This window comes from Sceloporus occidentalis, unplaced genomic scaffold (assembly GCF_023333645.1).
Source record: "Sceloporus occidentalis isolate IW3139 unplaced genomic scaffold, rSceOcc1.0.p SCAF_2, whole genome shotgun sequence".
Lineage (NCBI taxonomy): Eukaryota > Metazoa > Chordata > Lepidosauria > Squamata > Phrynosomatidae > Sceloporus > Sceloporus occidentalis.
Genome location: NW_028316982.1, coordinates 22,178,745 through 22,196,596, shown reverse-complemented (window position 1 = coordinate 22,196,596; position 17,852 = coordinate 22,178,745). Strand labels below are relative to the sequence as shown.

General features: G+C 37.5%; 1 protein-coding gene across 7 annotated transcripts in view; it reads right to left on the bottom strand.

The window, feature by feature from the left end:
- Positions 1-17,852, bottom strand: part of LOC149318042 (zinc finger B-box domain-containing protein 1-like) — a 51,853-nt gene that overhangs the window by 22,948 nt on the left and 11,053 nt on the right. For 6 of the 7 annotated variants that reach the window (XR_016279960.1, XM_089508906.1, XM_089508909.1 and 3 more), the window contains 8 exons: positions 13,793-13,883; positions 12,011-12,059; positions 11,309-11,424; positions 9,337-9,432; positions 3,662-3,841; positions 1,842-2,022; positions 1,154-1,274; positions 559-695 (listed from right to left, as the gene is read on the bottom strand). Coding sequence is in view for 6 of the 7 variants with exons in the window: in XM_089508906.1 (XP_089365032.1) it covers positions 559-695; positions 1,154-1,274; positions 1,842-2,022; positions 3,662-3,841; positions 9,337-9,432; positions 11,309-11,424; positions 12,011-12,059; positions 13,793-13,883 (971 nt within the window). In the remaining variant the exon portion in view is untranslated. The remainder of the gene's footprint in view (positions 1-558; positions 696-1,153; positions 1,275-1,841; positions 2,023-3,661; positions 3,842-9,336; positions 9,433-11,308; positions 11,425-12,010; positions 12,060-13,792; positions 13,884-17,852) is intronic. The other variant, XM_089508911.1, reaches the window with a different exon arrangement.

Sequence of the window (17,852 nt, the reverse complement as noted above, 5' to 3'; positions counted from 1 at the left end):
AATGCCTTTGTGGAGCAACAGAAGATACAGAAGGCTAATGTTTCTTTGACATTTCTTCTGTGGATATTTCTTTGTCCAGGCATCTAAGTGAAACATAACTCCACTACTCTCCTTTATGCTTGCTAGGAATTGGAACTGAGGGCTTGGACACAACACCAAGCTGGTATTAGTAGATCCCACTAACATTCTCCTACATAACTGCATCTCTAATTACTAGCTGGTAAACTCATTTTCAGTTAACAAATATGAGTTCAGTTAAATTATTGTTTTTTTTTTCTTTTCTAGCCAAAGTGTACAACAGCTGTGTGATTATTGCACCCCACATTCCAGTTTTGCATAAATTGCAAATCTTTAGTTTATGTTGTGGGTACATGTTGACATAGATATATATGTTATTGACAGCTTTGCAAACTGACCACTGTATTATACCCTGGGAGTTCAGTGCACCCCAATTTTCAGTCTTCCAGAAAACCAATTAATTAACTAATTGGATTCTCTAAATTCTTGTCTACCGGAGAATGTAACATGCTCTATAATGTATTGAGAAGGCTTCCCAACCTGCAAAACGAGCAGTTGCTATTTCATCATCATCTTCATCTTCTCTAACCCAGCTATCATGAATTTCATTTATCAATGATTTTTCAAGTTTCAGTTCATCTGCTATAACGCTATCTGGTAATTTATCAACTGGAATTCTAGGAAAGCAAAAAGAAAGTTGTAAGAACTGCAGTTTTATTATTATATTGTTAGTAATTTTATCTTTATGGATATTTCAACTATTCAGTGTTCTGTTATTTCCAAAAGCAGCTTAATGGTTTTCAGTTCTTACATTTAGTCATAATGTACTGAATGAAATTAGGAAGAAAGAAACCCAAAGTAGTTTCCAACAGCAAAAACACATTCAAATAATTTTCCACTGCAACTGCTTGCTAGCAAGTTATATGAAAATTCTTCATCACATTATATTGTTAACATAATACTGTGAAATTTCATGACATCTAACACGTCATTTGTAATATGAATTTTACATCAGTAATACTGGAAATGAATACTTTCAAACATTATTGTATAGATACTATGAAAATACTATTTAAACAGGCAATTAGATTAGAAAATACAGCTCCATCGTGTATCTCTGAAATCCAGTGAGTACCTTCTATGCTTCTTAATCAACAATCTTTCCATGTATTTCAAACTATCTTCTTTGAATTCAATTTCAATAGGTTTTTTCACAACTGGAGGACTTGTCTGCACTTGACAAGTACCTGAATTTTCTATAACAGAAAAAAAGGATTAGCTGCCATTCAAATAACTCTAGCTCTAGCAGAAGTAATGGAACAGCAGTCTTGTAGCACCATAAAAGCTAACAAGCTGTGTTGGTAAAAGCTTTCATGGATTCCATCTTACAGCATCAAATGTAGCAGACTCACATGCTTACCCATATACAATTTTTTTGCGATGGAAAAAATGAAAGGAATTAAACATACAGAGAAAGAAAGAAATTTAGAGGAGTAATGTTTACTGATATAAAATATATGTCCTATGAATACAAAACTACACTTTGTGGAAAGAAACTGCATACACATAATGTAGGCCAGCTTCTTGTATTTCCACCAGGCCAGCAGGATAGTGTGGAACCTTCACTCTGTTCAAGGCTCATAACAGATATATCTGTTTCATCACTTTTTGGCCACACAAAAGAATATCTATAGTGATGTGTGGGTGGCTATCAAAATTTATAACAGAAGTATTGCTCCATTTCCTCCCTAGTGATCATTTAGAATGTGGACCCAAACAAAATATTTCTTTTCAAATATTACTAAGAAATTGATAAGCCGTACCTGAACCAACTTGACAAGAATGTTCCTCCTTAGATTTTTGAGAAGAATTTCCACTTCTCCACTGATTTAGAGCTTCCTGAAAAGATTTTGCCGATTCTTCCTCATCGAAGGTACCATGAAATAAAGAGCCACCACTCTGACTCTCAGACCTAATCTCAGAAGAAGGTACTGTAGAAGCTTCCTGAATTAAATTTAATAATTAATTTGGATTCAATCAAATAACAGTTTTCATTATATTTATTTATTGATTAGATTTATACCCCACCTTTCTCCCAAATGGGGCTTGTAGTCAAAAGTCTAGCATGGGGTAATTTTACTTAGCTCAAATTGAGAGGGAGTTGGCTACAAGGACTCTGCAATACCATCTCTTACCTGCATATCAAGAGGGTGGTAGATCTAAGAAATGATGCAGAGGCAGAATTCTCCAATTAAAGTATTATTTTATTAAGGGGGAAAATCACACAGCAATTCACTACCATACACTCATTCATTCAAGGCTTGAGAAATCAGGGGTTACCTTGGAATAGATTTTGAGGCAAAACTACAGGCGATACTTATTATGGATGGGGCTTGCTTCCAGAGTCCAATAGGGTGAAGTGGTGTGGGGCACAACTGTTCCAAGACAGTTGGGTGAACGGAAGTGCCAGAACTAGACTAGAGATCACAATGACATAGTATCCCCATGAAATCCAAACTAGCAGACTGATGGGAGATTTCCAGGGATCTATAATTGACTAAAAGTAGCCATCATCCCCTCTTCTGATTATGGAGGTGATGATGATCCCATTTGCAACTTCCAAACTGCCTTCCTGCCTTGGGGTGGTATTTTCCAGGTGGCCTTGGTGTGACCTGCCTGTCATCGCACAGGTGGTACTGGGTGGGGTCATTTACAGGGTACATCTGAGGGTAATGTAGAATGTCACACACACACCAAAATTCAGAAAAATGCACTTAGGCTAACAGGCTGAAAGAATCTTACAATATAGATTAAAACAAAATATCTAAAGCGATATGGAGTAAAAAATGTAAAAAGCATTAGTATTCAGATAAAGCATTGTTTTTAAAACATTAAAAATTAAAACAATTAAAGCACTTAAAATGTACATTGCATACTAGAAACAGGACATCTAATTACACATCACTCCACTCTGATCAGCCAAAGCTGAAGGCCTCATTGAACAAGAAGGTCCCAACAAATATGGGAACATTCTTGAAACCAAAAACATTTTATATACTCATATGTTACATAAAGCTTCCCAAATTAAACAAAACAGGTTTTTACAATGGAATGTTTTAAGCAAAGTCTTCCAGAACAGATTTAGGCTACCCTACTCTGATTTATACATTAAGAAAATTCTTTGATCTCGGATCACATGGCATCTAATCTTGCACAATTTCACATATTCAAAACACAAAGGCATACAAAAAGTCCACCGCTTTCATAAGTGATATTGATATCTAGCTCGATACTCTTTCCCTGAAAGTGGTTTTCAACGTATTTTACAACCCAGCTCTACCAGATGAGATCAACATCTTGCTGGAGATGCCAAGGTTTGAATGCAAATAAATGCTTTATAATTTCTCTGCTTACATGTACATTAGTCATGTGCATTAAGAGCTCCAGATGTAGAGCACGACATAAATATTTTAATAAATAAAAATTAATAAAAATGTTTTGACAATTTGCTGAAAATTAGACATGTTTAAGCTTAGCTGGATTACAAAATGAATTAAGAGGGCAGTTTTCACTGTATGTATGAGAAGAGTTCTACTGAGCTTTCTGGAACACAACGCTTCTATAAACAAATGTCTCAGATTACCTCAGTATTACATGTTGGCATTTTTGGTAAAGGTGTTGGAAGGTCTAATGTATCTTCTAACATATCATTGGCTTCTTTCTTTTGTCCATTGTTCATCCAGCCATTAGACTGCTCAGGATGGATTGTTTTCAGGAACTGCTGTGCAGCTTTAAGTTTCACAACTGGGATACGTGTTTTTGTCTATGGACAAAAGAAAGCCACATGCTGAATGCATAACAAAGCAATGAGCACACAAACAAAAGGAAACTATCAACACACTTACTGGGTTTTCTGTTGCAGTAAAAAAATTGTAGATGACATTAGCATATATTTGTATGACCTTTATTCAATGTTTGCAGAAGTGTACAAGAATTCTATACAGTATTGGTTCACATGCAATATTTTCCAATCCTCGCAAATCATGATTGGTCTTTCATCCCACCTCTTTCTCCCCTCAAACATGCGGATTCAATTAGTTATTTCCTGGTTCTCTTGCATGTATTGTTTGCACTTGCTCTTCAAACCAGCCTGGGAAAGCAATTTCATAGAGGTACTTTCTGGTGATATGCTGATCTGGAGGGCAAACACATTCCAGTGTGTCATATCAGATGTTATTATTAACTTTGGTCTGACTGAAACAGGATACAACTATCTACATCTCAGAATGCAAATGAGTATGATTCCATAGAACATCCCAAATTTCCAAAACTGTGGTTTTAAGGAAGTGAATATATGCCAAATCAGTAGCACAAACAGGATTTTTAAAAGCACATTTTCATACAAAGTGCTACCCAGGGTCTTTCCACAAAAATTGGTACTTTTGACACAAGTATGTATGTGTGAATGCACATACAGACATAAAATGGAGAACATTCGAGGCAATTCTACTGCACATGCAGTCCCTTTGATGCTGCACTTAAAAGAGAGAGAGAGACTTTTATTGCATATCCATGAGGCAGATGATGTACCTGAACTACTAGTGATTGCTCTTATATGCTTTGGAGAGCAGTACTCCAAACAGATGCTCCAGCAGAACCAACAGCCTAAGTAACACACTATGTAGATTCACTAACCCTTCTGCAGAAATTAGTGAATACTCTTTTATGTTATAAAGAGGCAGTCTAATTGCTTTGCATTGCTTTGCCTGGTACGTTCAGCATCTGACATTCTCTACTCCACTGCCTTTTAGATGCTGTCTCTCTATCTTTGTACATCTGTTCTCATTTGTTTGCTACAGGCATGAAAGCATCCTTAGCTACTTTTTGAGGATTTGATTCTGGCAATAAATAGCAAAGAATAAATAAAATACAAGAGTCAATTTTAAGTCAAGCAGCTAGCCCTCATTCATTTATTTGTTACAAAAAAACCCCTGAAAATATTTGGAACAGGCTGCATCAAAGACTGGCCAATATCAATCGGAAATAAGAAAAATTGATTACAAAGAAGGATTGACTACAAATAGTTATTTCTGTAACAGGATAATGGAATAACAAAGTCTTAATTCAGGTCACACTGCAGGTCACACTCTGTTCAAGTCACACTGCATAACATCTACTTAGTATTTGAAAAATTATTCAAAAATAATTTGGGCAAAAAGTTAACAAGTCTAACAGCAAAAATGGTTCTCAGGGGCTAAACAGATTGGCATTTAACGCCAGCCTCAGGGTGTCTGCACACCACATGCCCCAAAGCCTCCCCAACACCAGCATTTCGCCATGTGCCTGGTTGCACGGCAGGACCGCACACTGCCCCAAAGGACAGCTGAAAAGCTGCTGCTATGGTGGCAAAGGAGTCGCATTTTGCTGTTCTTTTTAGTGCTGGAAAAGTGCAGTTGCTGCAGCCCCAATCTGGTGAGGAAAGGGGTGGCAGGACGCCACTCCAAAGGGGCAGTTTGTAGAGCCTCTAAATCTTTCACCAAAGCAGACACAGTGCAATCTTTCCAATTATCTTGTCTCATCCTCATATTTGTTTTTCACTCTTAGAGACACTGGATTAGACTTAATCATACTTACAGAAGACTCAGCGAAATGATTGGTTCCATTCTAATCAGGGACGTAGCCAGGATTTTAGGAAGGGGGGTCCAGACTAAGTGCCACCATTATAATGGGGCTTGAGTGCGGCGGCACAGCAGCACACACCATTCATTTTTCTAATGGAAGGGGGGGTCCGGACCCCAAGAACCCCCCCCCCCGGCTACGTCCCTGTTCTAATCATGACTATGTCTGGATGCAACCTCCTGTGTCCTAAGCATACAAAGACATACAACAGAGCACTAAAGTCAGAATTGTTCAGGCCATTGTATTCCCAATTACCATGTACAGATATGAAAGCTGGACAGTGAAGGAAGTAGGCAGAAAGAATATCAACTCATTAGAAATGTGATGCTGGAGAAAAGTACTTAGGATACCATGGAGAGCCAAGAAAACGAACAAATGGCTTCTTATCAGATCAGACCAGGGCTGTCCTTGGAAGCTAAGATGATCAAATTACAACTATCATACTTTGGTCACATAATGAGAAGGCACGGATCACTAGAAAAAACAATAATGTTAGGAAAGGTAGAGGGTAGAAGAAAGAGAGGAAGACCCCAAACCAGATGGATATACTCAATTAGAGTGGTTATGGGCAGGGGTATGCAGGATCTGGGCAAGGCAGTGGACGATAGGGATTTTTGGGACAACCACAGTGTTGTCATGAGTTGGAACTGACTCAAAGGCAGCTAACAACAACAAGAACATCACAGCAGTACTTCACAGATCAAACCCAAGAACCAGCTTGCCCAGAATCCTACTTTGTACAGTGACAGATACACTTTACATAAATTTGTCTAATTTTCTTCTGGCATCATATAAGCTATTGTGGAATTCACCATATCCTTATTTTTATGTCTTGAACCTACTGCCACACTATTTCACTGGTTAAGTTTAATTTCTACTGATAAAATAAAAAAGTATTATGTCTCTCCTCTTTTTTATTTAATTCTTATTCTTCGATAATTTATTTAATTCTTATGCTCTTCCTTTCTTACTAAATGTTTTTGTACATCATTGCTTTCTTTTGCTATTCCATTATACATTTATGAACAAAGAACTCTCTAGATGACAAGGGAGGTCCTAAGATGAAGATAGCTATTGTACATAATATTTAGGGAACAGAAATAAGCAAGAAAAAACAAAAAAGTTCTCCATGGCTCCTATTATTGCTATAATACTTGGAAGTGAAAAGCATATGAGGAGGACCAATTTGTAATATTCTTCCAACCTGATCATTCCCCTCCACTAATAATAATAATAATAATAATAATAATAATATCTTTATTTATATTTCCCGCTTCTCCCCATGGATGAAGGCGGGAGTACAACACATAAAATCAGCATTACAACAAGCACAAATTATCTAAAATTGCATCAATTAATGAACAAGACAAACTCATAAAATTAATACAGTCAATACCTATATAAAATTAGTGGAAGATAGGGTATTACTGAGGTTCCATTATGGTGGATCAAATGGATAAGCCCGCCGGAAGAGATCCGTCTTAAGTGCTTTCTTAAAAGCATCTAGGGTGTTGATGCGACAGATCTCCTCCGGCAGGTTGTTCCAAAGTCTGGGGGCAGCAGCAGTAAATGTCCTGTCATAGGTCGATTTCAGTCTGATTTTTGGGTTCTCTAGTAATATCTTTCCAGATATTCTGAGTGTGCAGGGCAGATTGTGTAGGAAAAGGCGTTCCTTCAAGTAACTTGGGCCTGAGCCATGTAGGGCTTTAAAGGTAATAACCAACGCTTTGTATTGAGCCCGGAAGCTGATCGGTAGGCAGTGTAAAGATTTTAATATCGGTGTGATATGTTCTGATCTAGATGTTTTAGTGATCAATCTGGCCGCAACATTTTGAATCATTTGAAGCTTCCGTATTTGGTACAAAGGTAGCCCCATGTAGAGTGCATTACAGAAATCTAAACAAGAAGTTACTAGCGCATGTACCACTGTTTCAAGGTCCTCCTGAGCCAGGTAGAGTGGACAGTCAGCCTAAGTTAGGTGTGGAACCTATGCAGCGTTCTAGATGTTGCTGAACTACAGTTCCACAAGTTACTCACATTTAACTACAGTGGCCAAGTTGCTTGGAAATACAATTATTATTATTATTATTATTTATATAGCACTGTAGATTTGCACAGCGCTGTACATACAAACAATAAATAGATAAGAGTAAACCTGCCTATGGCGTACAATCTAAGAAATAATAGGATAATACATATAAAATACATAGCAATACAGGAAATGGTTCAGTAAAACAGGCAACAAAAAAGAACATCAAATAGCAAATGATAATCACGCAATGCCTAGGAACGCTTCTCTGAACAGGATGGTCTTCAACTCCGTTTTGAAGCTGGTTAAAGAAGTGATGGCCCTTGCTCATGGGGGAAGAAGGTTCCAGGAGTGAGGGGCAGCAAGTGAAAAGGGGTGAATCTGAGATGGGGCAGAGAAAATCCTAGGCTGGGACAGCCGACCCTGACTACCAGAACGGAGGGCCCGAGTGGGAGGAGAGGAGAAAGAATTCTGATAAATAAGGAGGGGCCAGCCCATGGAGGGCTTTAAACGTCGACAGCAGGAGCTTATACTGAATAAGGAAAGGGAGGGGAAGCCAGTGAAGGGATGCCAACAAAGCAGAGATATGGTCAGAGTGGTGGGTGGATGTGATAATGCATGCACCTGAATGCTGGAGAGGAATTAAAGGACAGAGGTGAGAAAGAGGAAGCCTAGCCAGGAGAATGTTACAAAAATCAAGTCGTGAGACCACTAGGGCATGGACCAGAATCCTGGCAGTAGAGGTGGAGAGATATGGTTGGATTTTGGCAATATTGTATAAAAAGAATCTACAAGACTTGGCTGTGGTCTGGATCTGAGGGATACATGACAGAGAAGAATCAAAGATAAAACCAAGACTACAGGCTTGCTGGACTGGTTGAATAGAAATGTTGTCCACAGAGACAGAAAAGGAGTGTTGACTTAGGAGGAGAGACAAGAAGCTCTGTCTTGGACATGTTGAGCTTCAAACGCCAGTGGCTTATCCACTGCAAGACAACTGTGAGACAAGACGAAATTTGCTGTTCAAGCCTTGGAGAAAGGTCAGGGGTGGAAAATTCCAACAGGGAGAAGGCCACACAATTCCCATCTTTCATTCAAATTGTGTAAACTAAATGATTAGCTGAACACTAGAGCTCAGAAATGAATACAAAGCCTGGACCCTGTGACAGTGAAAAAAATTATGTCTAAGATATTTCTGCTATTCTGCTGAGCCAGACAAACTCCTCAGATGACCAGACTAGTCACTGAGAACTGAACTACAACAAAACAAAAATATTGTTATCTCAGTCCACTTACTCTTTTTCAAGCACTGTAAGCAATTATAATTATTTGCATTAGCTGAGTAAGAATAGGAGCTTTAAAATGTAAATTTGGACTTTTGTTTCCACTTTGTCCTCTGGTTTCTCTACTATACAGTGATTGTTTCCATATAAAAAACTTCAGTAAGAATAAATCCAAAACATGATCCTATCCTTACAAAAACATTCTACATATGACAATAAAAAGAGCTGCTAAAACTGTTTAAATGTTCTTTCTTGGGAGGGAAAGGTTTTACAATTATAAGAACAGGATTTGTGTGTGTGTGGGGGGGGGGGGGGAATAGAGCGTACCTGCAAAGAAGTTGTTCTGTGGAGCTTTAGTGCCCCCTTCTGGTGTACTCTGGCAAAACAGGCAGGACAGTAGTCCTCTCCACACTCCAAGCACACCTAGAGAAAAAGAAATTAAGGATGTAAAAGCAATAGAACAAGGCCACACATGCATTCTCAGAAGTCAACCCTATCGAATTAAATGGAGAAATGTGTACATGATTTTGGTTTACATTTATTAAATTGCTTATCATTCTTTGACCCCAAAATGGAAGAAAACAAATTACAATGTCATTTCTATTAAGAAAACCATTGCCTCTATGTGCCTGCAGAAAGTCTATGACAAATCCAGTTTGAAATTTAAACAGATGAAGAAGCAGCATCAGATTTAATTTCTAGACTAAAGGTAAACACTTTCCTTCACTGAACTCATTTTTATATGCATTGGTTCAGATCCAAACTTCTTGCTGAGAATACAATCAGCGAAATCAGTAAGACTTAAGAAAAGCATGACTATATTGTCCGAAGGTTTCTGTGATCTACTCTTGAGAGTAAGCTTGCATTACCTACAAGAGGTGATTTTGTCACAGGACAAGTGATTTAGCAAACCAGCCTTCCCAAAGCACTTGTAGCTATGAAGAATCCCCATCACCAAGGCAGGTATTAGAGAAATAGGCTTTTTGAGATGGCATCTTCTAACAACCATCACAATCAATTGACTTTCTTTACACTGTGACCAATGTGGCCATGCTCCTTTTACTCATTGTTGCATCCTACATTAGTATAACTGTGTCAGTGTAGGTACTCATACCTAAGTATTTTGCAACTCATTTGATAAAACTATGTGAAGAAAGAATTTGTCCTCTTTTCTGAGAAAAGTCTCAGAGACCATTGACTGAAATATTACAGCTCCAAATTCCTTGGTGTATAACCTTTGCTGCTGAACATACAGCAGTCATCTGTAAATGTTGAAATGTAGTATACATTAAGTCCATTTGACCCCAACCCTTCAGTTGTATGGCATATAGATGGCTCATAGATCTTGCTAATAGCAATGATGTAAAATGAGAGCAACTAAGCAAAGGGTAACTTGAGAGGCACTCTGTTTCAAAGATAACAACTATTCAGTGTGAAATCAGGGTCTCAGAAAGCTTTTCTGAACTTTTATTGGCTTTAAAGACTCAAAATAAGTGTACTGAAAAAGCACAAGATCTAGGGATTGCTTTTGCCTAACAGTGGTGCATGCAGAAATGTTGAACGTCTAGGCAGAAAGTGTAGAAAGGACATTTGAAAAGTTATGAGTATCAAGCACAAGCATTATAAATGATCCCATCTGATCTGTTGAGAACAGATTGAGCAAGTGCATCACAGAGAGACAGAGGAAGAAGTAGTGCTTGGCAGGACATTCTACATATACAGCCTACTGTCCTGTCAGGCAATTTATTGGTATTAATAACTGTAAAACAGTTGACCGATGTTAAGAAAGGACAGTACGGTTAGGAAAAGGATTATACAAGTATTCCTCCTTGTAATCACCAGCATTCTATTTTATAAAATATTTCAACTGCCTGAGAATTTCTTAAAATGTGACAAAAACTCTATTTTCAATTTTATCTTGTACATGATATATACTTTGTTCTGCAGGAACTGTCCTTAAATGCACTATGCTTTTCTTCATCTTATAATCAGCAAAAATATATTTGTGAATGACATGCTATCTGACATGAACAGTAATTTTCAGTGACAATTACATTCAGTGTTTTGGACTAATTTGTACAGAATATCTTAGATATTTTGAAATACTTGAAAGAAAATCTAGACAAGGACTAATTGCTATGATGGTGTTATTTAGCTGGTTTTCACAAATATTTTAGACAAGAAGTCTGATATTTTATACATAAACTGGGGTTTTTTTACATCTTTTCCATCAAACACTCTTTCATCTTTTTTCCTAGAGTCAAAATATGACTATTCTTTATTTGTTCTATTTACTTACCAGTAGTGCAGTCTTTGTTTCACATTGACCACATGCTTTCCCCTTAACTTTAGGTTTTTCCTCTGTTGCAACATTCATTAATTTACATGTATGTGTCTTTTTAGCTGGCTCTGGAACTGGAAAATGTAGCAGAGATTAGCCAAGGGAAGGCAAACTGCAAGCAGCATGGTTCATGACATTGACAGTGAATAGCAGGAAGGAGGTTCTTTAAAGTTTTCCTAGTATTATTACACTGAAACCAACCATAGCCCCCAAGTGAATTCAGAGCACCAAAATGAATTTATATCCTAGTCACAGAATTAAATAAAAGATCTCCTTTCTGTTTAAATGAAAGCCTCTCACTTAGGTGACCAAGATTTCAGTTTGCAATTTCACTATGTAATAATAGGGCATTACAAGTACAATCAATCTTTTAAAATAGTTTTGGCCACTTAAGGGTGTGAAAATTATCTTCTGGACCTTATTTTATAAATAGATTGTCAATAATATTATTACAGTTAATACTACTATTTCACAGTAAAGTTCTTAGCTCTTTGTCGTTTTATTAAGGTGGGGAAGAATGGTTCCTATATGTCAAGTCCCAAACTAACTATTTTAACATGAATCCAAGCTGTTGTTCAAAAATTTCCCCAAACCCCATCCTGAACCAACAGCTCCAGCTTTCAGCATACCATGATGTTTTCAGTACTAAAATATCATTACCTTGAACTTGTTCTTTGAGAATCTTCAATTTTACTTTGCCTGAAGAAATCTGTTTTTAAAAGGAATATTTCAGTTAGATTGATCAAAATACTGCAAAGATTTTATGCCTATTCATGAATTTCCTTTTAATTACACTGACTTTTTTGTTTTACCTCACAACAGGCACACAAGTGGTGAAGCAATTGCCTAAACATACAAACAAAATTAAGTGGCATATATTTGTACAGAATATGTGATCCCAATCACATACAACATGCTTCTTTGTATCAAAATATATACAAATATACATGTGTCATATAGAAATAACACATCTAACAATGTAATCCACCATAAACACAACTAGAGTTCTGGTAAAGATTCATGCCAATGAATGGTCTTTATCAAGTTCATATAAGTGATTACATCTCTGAGGTTAAACAACAAATCTTTTGGAATACAAAATAACTTTGAGGACTTTTCTTTTATGTTACAATTCCAAAGGCAGTAAAACTGGCAGAATGGAAAAATCAGCAGTAGTAATAATAACTGAAGAATAAGAGTGTTTTTTGTGTGTTGGGGGGGGGGCTATGAGGTCGTGTACTGGAAGAGTTTATTCCTGATGTTTTGCCAGCAGCTGTGGCTGGCATCTTCAGAGAATGCTGACATGGAAGAAAGTGGGGTATATATATTGTTGGTTGAAAGGAAGTGATTTTGTGAACCCACAGAAAACTATGAATGCTGGCCGTGAAATCCTTTTCAACTTCACAATAAGAGTGTAATTATCCTGAATTATTTTCAGGTAAGAAAAATAACTTTAATATGAGCTGCAATTCCGAATTTCAGCCTTTGATCTCATAAACACTTACTTTGGAGTAAACCCCACTCAAAGCACCCTATTTCAGAGGAGACAAACATAAGCGTTATGCTGATAATGAGGCAATATATTTCTTCAGGTTTGGGGTTAGTTTTAATTTGTTCCGCCAATATTGTTTCAAAACAAATTTCTCTTAGGAAAAAAATGCATTGCCCCACTCCAGATGATCAAGTTCAAGAGGGTTACACCACAAGAGGGGCACTTCCCCTCCAGCCTCCCCTCTTCAAAATCCTTTGCCTCTAAATGGCCAATCTACATCCACACTGCAGAAATAATCCAGTTGAACACCACTTTAACTACCATGACTATGTTAGCTATGGAATTCTGGTCTGTTTTTGGCACCAGAGCTCTCTGTCAGAGAAGGTTAAATGTCTCACAAAACTACAGTTCCAGAATTCCATAGCACTGAGCTATAGAAGTTAAAGTGGTGTCAAACTATATCATTTCTGCAGTGTGGATGCAACCTAGGGGAACACAGTTGGGATCTCACCCCATCAGTTTTAGGCCCACGAGGGCCTTGTTTTTCTCCTCAAATGAGAAGTGACTCAGAACTGAAGTCATTTCGATCCATGGAGTGCAATGAGAGCTATGTGCTGTACTTTTCCTTTATGACAGCGTTTTCCAACCTGTGGGTCGTGACCCCTTTGGGGGTTGAACGGCTTTTCACAGGGGTCACCTAAGACCATCGGAAAACACATATTTCCAATGGTCTTAGGAACCAAGACGAAAATAATTTTATAGTTGGGGGTCACCACAACATGAGGAACTGTATTAAAAGGTTGTGGCATTAGGAAGGTTGAGAACCACTGCTTTATGAGCATTAATGCATTTTAAAGGAATGAGAAAATAGATGGGTACATGTTTGAATTAATGGCTTTCAGACCGGCACTGATAAATCTAGTCTACTGAATTTCTAAGAATATTCTTACCTTTCCAAAATTTTCTTTGTTTTGTGACAATATCTGGGGCTGTAAACTCATACCAGCCTGACCTGACTTCCAGTGATATGCATTTGCTCGTCTACAAAAAAGATCCAAAGAGGTTTTTTTTTTCCCAAATAAAAGCAAAATAAAACATACATTTATAGGGTACATATTGTTCCCCTTTCCCTTGCTTTGCCAATACGTCAAACAGGCTTGCAAAAATGTAAAAAAGCAACAAAAAACAACATAATGATTCTATATATGATGCTATGAGAACAGAGAATTTATTTATTTATTTATTTATTTATTTATTTATTTATTTATTTACGGTATTTATACCCCGCCCTTCAGCCCTAATGGCTCTCAGAGCAAGAAGGTGAAAACTACAATTTTTACCTTTTTGACTGCTATCAAACTAAACTGAGAGCGAAACAGTAAGCTTGGCAGAGAGTTTCCAACACAGGATGAGGAAATCATTCATTTATTTGGAGCTATTCTGGTAACTAGGTTTGCCTTCACACCAAATATAGTTTTCTTTTTGTTTTGTTTTTCTATTTAGGAAAGGAACTGAGAAAGATGGGACCTCAACATCTGTTCCTTAAGACCTTCCATAAAGGCTCTAGACCAATTAATACCATTATGTTCTTCAGTCAACTCAATATATCTAGCTAAATGTATCAGGATATACCTAATATAACATTACACTGCTAAGAAATCTGAACACTGAATTGGAAAGTCCCCTGATCAATCCCTGCCTCTTGCAGGAATTTAAAAGGTAGCCTTAGAGAAGCCTCTCTCTCAGCCTCAGTTGTTCCACACAACCTATCTGCAATACAAACGATAATACTATTTATCTTATACTTTTGTTGTAAAGCAAAGATGGGAATCATGTAGCCCTCCACATATATGTTATTGGAATGCAACTCCCTGCAGTCCCTTAGTAAGTCTAAGTGATGGTAAATACTGTTGACAGTTGAGGTTTAACAACTTGGTTGCCACTCTTGTTGTGAGAATTACAACTATATCCACCCATCTGTAAAATAGCCACACTAGTAAAAAGAAAAAGAAAAAAAAAAAGATTCGCCTTTCCAATATACACACCAAATCTGCTCCAAAAGGACTGGGAGACCCTCTAAAGCAGATCTAGAAGAGACACAGAAGACTGTAGTGTGGAGGAGAGGGAGAGGAAGTCCTACTTTAAGAATTTTGCTATATGCATTTGTATGTAAATTCTAGTTAGCTCCTGAGAAAGGCTTGTGGTTTTGTTTTTGTTGTTTTATTTTTTGTTCTTATTTTTAAGTAGGTCTGGGACAGAGCCTGCTATCACCTGCTGTTCTGCACATTCTGTGTTTGTATGGTCCCTTAAAGACATGGGAGTGCCAACACATCTGATAGTCCTAATGAGGAATCTGTATTCAGGACAAGAGGCTACTGTCAGGACAGAATAAGGAGAAACAGGATGGTTCCCAATTGGCAAAGGAGTCAGACAAGGCTGGATCCGATCACCCTACCTATTCAACTTATATACAGAACATATTGTAAGGAAAGCGGGCTTGGACATGGAAGAGGGAGAAGTGAAAATAGGAGGAAAAAATATCAATAATCTGAGATATGATGATGATGCCATAATACTAGCAGAGAACCTCACAGACCTGGAACAACTACTAAAGAAGATCAAAGAAGAAAGTGCAAAAGCAGGCTTACTGTTGAACATAAAAAAAAACAAAAATGACCACAGAGAACTTACACACATTCATACGAGACAATGAGGAAATAGAAATATTAAAAGAGTTCTTATATCTGGGATCAAACACTGATCGGAATGAGGAATGCAGCCAGGAAATCAGAAGAAGATTGAAAATGGGGAGAACAGCTATGAAAGAACTAGAAAAGATCCTAAAATGCAAATACATACAACTCAGCACAAAAGTCAGAATCATACAAGCCATTGTATTCCCTATTACCATGTATGGATGTGAGAGCTGGATAGTCAACAAAAAAGATAGGAGGAAAGTAAACTAATGTGAGATGTGATGCTGGAGAAGAAGGCTAAGGAGTCCATGGACAACCAAAAGTACAAACAAATGGGTCCTCAAGCAGATCAAGCCAGAAATATCCCTAGAAGCCAAGATGACAATACTTAGATTGTCATACTTTGGACACATCATGAGAAGGCATGAATCATCGGAAAAGGCAGTAATGTTAGGAAAGACGGAGGGAAGTAGAAAAAGAGGAAGGCCACATGCTAGATGGATGCACTTTATTAAAGGGACCACAAATATGAGTTTGCAGGAGCTGGGCAGAGCAGTAGAGGACAGGGAGGCCTTGAGATGTCTCATCCATAGGGTCGCCATGGTTCAAGATCAGTGTGAAGGCAATTAACAACAAAAATGGTCAGTTCATACACAAAGAGAACCTCATCAGCAAAATCATTTTTTTAGATTGTAAGCTTGAAGGCAGGGAACCGTCTAATTAAAAATAATAATTGTAAGCTGCTCTGATAGGCTTTAGGGCTGAAGGGCGGGGTATAAGTACTCTAATAAATATAAAATAAATAAATTAAATTAAATTAAAAGGAAGAGCTGCAGTGGACGTTACAATGGAAGAACTGCAGCACACACAACATTACTGCCTCTTCCGATGATTCATGCCTTCTCATGATGGCTCTCATATCAGGACCCTCATATCAGGCTCCCAAGCTGGAAAAAAAAATCCCTCTTATCCTTTCAAATGGGGTTTGTAGCTTAAAGAGACAGGTCTGCAGCAGGTTACAGAGTTCATAAAACTGAAGTCCAACATTTAAAGACAACATGTTGAGAAAAACTGCATTCGTAATTGCTGCCAGTGGCATGAACTTTTTCTCGGCAAGTAAACAGGAAAAAATTAAATGAATTAGAAACTGCAGAGCATCATTTAAAGAAGAAAAACAGACAGAGGGATCCCAACCACTTCTCAGAGCTGGAATCCAGCATTAAATGCTTTCAGAAAATAGTATAAAAATTAATGGCTATGATCCAAGACAATTAGCAACACTTAACACTTAAATAGAACTATATATCTTGCTAAGTGCAGCAGAACACTAATGACTAAACCCTTACAAAGCTCTTCCAAGAGAGGAAAGTTAGCATTATTATTCACATTACAGGGAAAGGGAAACCGATATAGAGAGGTTAATAAAGTGAGTCTCAGAATTGAAATGAAAAGAGCTACAGATATTCAAGGTTGTGCTTTGTCTGCAAAACATTCTGACTTCATAAATGGAGTCTATCAAATACAGAACAATTACAACTTTCTTGTGTTTTTGTAAATGCATGCATATGCACTTAGCACTCATATGGTACTGAGATTCTATTAAAAGATAACAACCTTTTCACGAACAATGAAGTACCATGAAAGAATGAAGAGTAAGGTTCAGTGGGTGAGAGGGTACTTGAAATTGAATTCTATATCAGAAACCCAGCAGAAGAAAAAGATAACGGTTGTAGTTAGAGATGTGAATGCTCAGGAAAAAATGAAAAAAATGTGGAAGTAGGAGACTGTTTTCTCCAGATAATGTTCCTAACTGCCATCGAGGCATCTTTGACCTATGGAAACTCTATGAATTAGAGACCTGGTCATCGACAGCCCTGCTCAGACTTGCAAGCTCAAGGCTGTGACTGATTGAGTCACTCCATCCTCTTTTCCTACTGCTTTCCACATTATCAAGCATTATCACTTTTTCAATGAGCAATATTATCTCAAAACTAGTTTACTCATTTTGGCTTCTAGTAAAGTTCAGGCTTCATATGGTCTTGGATCCATTTATTTGTCTTTTTGACAGTCCACGGTCTACTTCAGCACCTCTTTTTAAATGAATTGTTTTTCCTCCTGTTTGCTTTCTTCACTGTTCAGATTTCACAACCAACTGCACACTCATATTCAACTGCAGCCCTGCTTTTGCACTTTCTTCATTAGATTTTACCAGTAGTAATTCCAGTTCTTTGCTATTTTCCACTAGTAATATGGTGGCATCTGCATATCTTAAGTTTATATGGAATTTGGAAGTTCACACGCAGACTTTACTCAC